The sequence below is a fragment of the Perca flavescens genome, chromosome 19 (assembly GCF_004354835.1).
Source record: "Perca flavescens isolate YP-PL-M2 chromosome 19, PFLA_1.0, whole genome shotgun sequence".
In the NCBI taxonomy this organism is placed as follows: domain Eukaryota; kingdom Metazoa; phylum Chordata; class Actinopteri; order Perciformes; family Percidae; genus Perca; species Perca flavescens.
Window position 1 is genome coordinate 8,333,700 of NC_041349.1, and position 5,385 is coordinate 8,339,084.

General features: G+C 37.9%; 1 protein-coding gene across 1 annotated transcript; it reads left to right on the forward strand.

Moving 5' to 3' along the window:
* The first annotated feature begins 1,635 nt into the window (after positions 1-1,635).
* LOC114546206 (ladderlectin-like) lies at positions 1,636-3,669 on the forward strand. Its single transcript, XM_028564894.1, has 6 exons — positions 1,636-1,696; positions 1,782-1,817; positions 1,961-2,064; positions 2,237-2,371; positions 3,182-3,293; positions 3,602-3,669. Exons 1-6 carry the CDS (start codon positions 1,636-1,638, stop codon positions 3,667-3,669), a joined length of 516 nt encoding a protein of 171 aa, XP_028420695.1.
* Positions 3,670-5,385: the final 1,716 nt, after the last annotated feature.

Consider the following 5,385-nt stretch of genomic DNA (forward strand, 5'->3'; position numbering starts at 1 on the left):
TGGCCTCGCTCTCTCCTCTTGTCTGGCATGTGTAAGATAAGACAGTTGCAGAAGGAGCAAATTGCTCCTGATAAACATTTGGGTGTTCAGTATAATATCTAATAGTGACAGCCAATCTTGAGGCCAGGAGAGGAGGAGAGAATAGGAGTGATTCAACAATTCACGGGGGACAGAACATCTGAGCTATGACAAACTGATTAGTGGCCTAGACACCATGGCAGAAGGAGGAACCTGGAGAGAATAAAGAGAGAGGGCAGAGGATAGGATGGGACCAGATTCCCGGACAGATTGTTGGCGTTAGGACGAGAAAGAACATGTCTTAAAGGGGGTCTGGTCCTTATGCATGGTTACCTGTTTTTCATGATGCATAAGTTGTATTCTGCTTGCAATATCATTTACTAAAGCTTTGTTAAATTTAACTGAGTGAATCCTGAGTATTATTTTCTGGTTTACCAGTCAACAAACACAGAGGTAGCTGGAGAAGTGACCAAGTGGAGTCAGAAAAAACGCTGGCCTTTTGAGCCTGAGCAGAATCGGTCATATTTTTTCCTTCAAAGGGCTGAAAATATGAAGATATAGGATTTGAACAGACATATTTTACAGGCTTTGGTTTTGGGATACATTGTTGATATAGACAAGGTTTAAACAAAATCTGAGACAGTGCAACAACAACCTGTAATTCCATTTTAACCCAGAAGATTCGGCCAGTGCACAGGCAAAGGCCTGATAAATAGCCTATATTAAATGAAAAAATATATATTTTATTGCCAAGACATATACGTTTATCTAGTGGAATAGAGCATATTGCATAAGGCCATCCTCAACCTTACAGTATTCTACTTATATGACACTTCATCTGACAATTTCTGTTCAGCAACGTTTGCAGGTTTTAATTTGCGGCTAGTTGACGTTACAGTTACTGTGATGTAACTTTGGCTATGTTCACTGCATATTCCACAAATGAACTATTGTAAGGTATTTTATTGTGTAACCTCTCTTTTGAGGCTTAAGAGGAAGTTGCAGTAAGCGTAGAGCTTTTATTGTGACAGGAAAAATGGAAGTGGCTAAAGTGTTGTATTTTCTGACATTTGGCTGTGTCGGGGGTTGAATAAAGTGAGACGTGCAGTGCCGAGTGACACCGTCTTGGTTCCAGCATTGGAAGCCCGTGTCTTTATTTTACAGCCAAACCTGAGTCTAGACAGTATAAGAAACCCTCGGTTACACATTATCACACTGAGTACTCTCAGTCACGGGCAAGCATTTGGTGCAATAGTGGAAAGGAAAAACTTCCTTTTTACTGGCAGAAACCTCAGAACCAAGCTCTTGGTGGGCGGCCATCTGCTGCTGCCGGTTGGACAACAGAAACACTGATAGAGATATACAGATATTGAGAAATATGATTCATCACAAATGTTGCAGTTGGTATGATGAACAGTGGCAATTATACTACAAATTAATATAATATAACGACTAACAATAATGACTAGAAGTCTGTTCTCAGTTCCCGTTTTTTTGAGAGATGATGAGATAAGTAGGTGTATTTAAGTGCTGGTCTTCCTCTTGTTCAGCACCTTATCACAGGACGGCTGATCAGTAACATGTCTGTCTCTCTGCAATAAAGCTATCACCTTCACCATGAAGACACTGACTCTGTTTGCACTGGTTTGTGTCATGATGGCTCTGACTGGAGCTGCTGGTGAGTATTAAGTTATACAGATGTGTTTATTGCCAATAAACTGTAACAATCCAAGTCAATAATTTCAGTTTCAAACTTCTTCCAGCTGTTCCAGAGGACAAGGCCAATAAAGACCAAACAGGTGAGTCGATTTTAAACTAGATGACTTCACCTACACTTTTTTTTTACATTTTTACTATATTCATACTATCAAAATAAACGGATTTAATATTGTAATATAATGGAACCTCCACATTACCCACTGAACTTTTTTCTTACAAATAGCTGTCAGGCGGTACTACAGAGTAGGATGCTCCGGGGGTTGGTCTAGTTTCAATGGCCGTTGTTTCCTCTACATTCCAAGCCCAATGACCTGGGCTAAAGCTGAGGTAATGTTGGCGACATTAACCTCTATAACAAGTTCATTTTGTTTGCATGCACATGGACATTTGATTTCTTGGCATCTTTTGCTGACTTGGTGTCTTCCTTCTTACTTTCTTTAACAACTCCTCTCTTTGTCTGTCTGTCTGTCTGTCTGTCTGATTGTCTCCCATACTGTAGAAAAACTGTGAGTCCATGGGAGCAAACCTTGCATCTGTTCACAACATCCTGGAATATCAAGAGCTTCAGAGGCTGATCAAGGCCAACAGTCATGAGGACAAAGTAACCTGGATTGGAGGCACTGATGCCCAAGAGGTAATGTTGGTATCAATGCACAGGTTACAAATACTGCAAACCAAATATACATACTTTTTATTATATATTATACTAAACTGACGCTTATACTTTAAATTATACACTTTATTGCTGTACTAAACATATATATATATATATATATATATATATATATATATATATATATATATATATATATATATATATATATATATATATAATATAAACTTTATACAACATGCTTACTTACATCTTACTACATTTCACTGTATATTATATTTTATATTCTATATTAAATTATATTGATATTATCATGAAGGGGCTGTACTCAAAATACTGAAAAGTAGTGGGCTGGGATTGCCTCTACACAGCTCTCACAGCCTGTTCCCCAAACTTGTCAAATACTGGCAAGCAAGGCAAGACAGCTTTATTAATAGAGCACATTTCAGCAACAAGGCCATTTAAAGTACTTTTCATAAAACATTAAAGAGCAGATAAAACCAATCAAAATAATAAATCAAAAATGAATTTGTTAAAGAGAATACAGGTAAAACAGGTAAAATAGCATAAGACAGGAATGAAATACAAGAGTAAAAGTTGCACTGCTGTGTAAGAAATGAACAATTACTTTTCTTCTCTTTTTTAAAAGACAGCATCATCCATGATTTAAATGAAGTGAGAGTTGCAGATAACCTGCAGTTTTTTTTCAAGATATGTGCAGCATTAAAAATCACCTTTGTCACAACTCTCGGCGTGTAAAACCAATACTCTCACTTACAGTACACAAAGATTTTAATTTCATGGCTTACTCAATTTATTTCTTTATTCCAGGAAAAGAAATGGCTCTGGAGTGATGGCACACCTTTCAACTTCTCCACCTGGTGTGGTGGAGAGCCTAATAACCTCGGGGGCAGGCAGAATTGTTTGCAAATAAATGTTGGAGGTAAAATGACATATTGATTATCGTACAGTAACAGTGATACAGCTCATATAACATATTGCATCTTGAGCGAAAAAGTCTTTCTGAGAAAAGATATCATTTTGTTTTATCAAATCAGTAGGTGGGTTAACCATACACAGTATTACAACATTTACGTTTTTCACAATGATCTGTAACTTATCATTGATCATAGTGTTACCTAACTGTACCCATCTAGAATAATTAGTCACGTTTAACAGTTTGAGTTTTTGCTCATGTGTAGCATTCACTGACTCGCATTCGCTAACTCACCTTTTTTTTTGTACATGCAGCTCAGAAATGCTGGGACGACATGCAGTGCGACTCACAAAGACCATCTGTCTGCGCCAGGAAACCCTGATGGTGCCTGGTCTGGTTCAGAGGCATAACGTACCCGTAATAAGCCCAAACACTGGGGGAGGTGTGTTTGTGTTTCTGCCTTTAAATACATCTGTCTTTACTCCGTCAGTCTCACATCTGAGCTGAAGGGTCTCATTTAAGTTTCATATCTTTATTTCTGTTCTATCGCTGTTACGCTATTTAAGGAAGGAAGCGACAGGTGACAATAAGGAGCTGGACTGTCTCTGAGGCTTTTTGCCTTTAATAAGAGCAGACTGAATGTGTTATGAAAAGATTGCTTTTAGCACAACCTTACACGTATTCTTTTAGAGTGAACTCTTCTTTCTTGTCTTATGCAAAATTAAAAGCCTGAAGCATTAAAACAAACTGGTCTGTGTTTTATCTCTTGTTTAGATAAAAATATTTTGATCTTTGGGGCTGGATGGACATATTTTATTTTATTAGAAAATCAAAGAATGAAAACTTCCAGCCAAGCGTTGTTTGAATTATGAAAGATATAATGAAAAGTGGCCAGCACAGCTCCAAATCTTAGACAGTGTATCGCGTTTACGGCAGTGACAGGATCAAAGAAAACTAAAAACTACGTCACTCACAGATAAGTTATCTTCTTATTTAATGTGGGCAAAACACAAACATGTTTCAGCTAGAAGCCATCTTCAGTGTTCATGATGTTACTAGGTAACTTAAATAATAACGTAAGAAGCATGAAACACGTTTTAGTTCATGTTAGCTCTGTGAGTGCCAGCACTCATCCTCTCTGGCTGATGGGCTGTCAGCTCCGCTGGGGAAATGTCTGCACAGTTTAGTTTTAATCAGTAGAAGACAAGACACATTAAACACACACAACTTGTTCTCCTTTTATTTCTTTTTTTTTTTTTACATACATTTGAATATTTTTAATAACAAACTGTATTTTGATCAAACTTGCCTGGACGGGCCAGTGAGTAAATTGGGGCGGGCCAGTGCTGCCCTGGCCCATTACTGACTACGCGCCTGCCAGAGAGTACATGAACCAAAGGACCATTTAAAAGTTCACGTAGGGAGTAGAGTCTGTTGAATAATATTTGGTATCCCCACCGTCCATCTTTAAACATTCAATGTTGTCGAAGCAAATAACCATTGGTGGTTCTCATCATTGACTACGTTTACATGCAGCCAATAACCCGTTCAAAACCGGAATATTAGCAATAACCCGGTCGCGCAAGGCCATGTAAACACCGGCAAAAACCCGAATATGCTCATATTCCGGTTTTTAAAAAGCTCAATATGCTACCTGGGTTATCCCTTGTCTAACCCGAAATTTTGGTCATGCAAACGCATATCGGCATATCCCCATCAAAAGAAAAACAAAATTGTGTTCTGCGCATGTTCTATTCGCAAGAAATCTTGGTCTTTTGAGTAGAGGAACTTGTATGCGCCAGAAAACATAGTTATAATAATAATTATATACTATAATAATATAGTTATATATATATATATGTCAATGCAGAAAACCTGCGCGCAGTATACCGGAATTAAACAAGAAGAATTCGCAGATAGAACTTTTAATGCACGGAAAGAACATGCACATTTGATAGCCCCAGTGATGGTAAACGTAAACTCCCATGCTATAAAGAACTGCACCAAAAAAAAAAATCATCAGAGCCAGCCGCTCCATAATAATATAATATTCTGAAGAAGCCAAACTTACTGTACCTACACTCCCTCCTGCAGCATT

Excerpts from the sequence above, each read along its gene's own strand:
- LOC114546206 (XM_028564894.1), top strand. The coding sequence starts at position 1,636 with ATGAAGACACTGACTCTGTTTGCACTGGTTTGTGTCATGATGGCTCTG. Across the intron at positions 1,697-1,781 it reads GGCTCTGACTGGAGCTGCTG|CTGTTCCAGAGGACAAGGCC; the intron begins GTGAGTATTAAG and ends AACTTCTTCCAG. Across the intron at positions 3,294-3,601 it reads TTTGCAAATAAATGTTGGAG|CTCAGAAATGCTGGGACGAC; the intron begins GTAAAATGACAT and ends TTGTACATGCAG.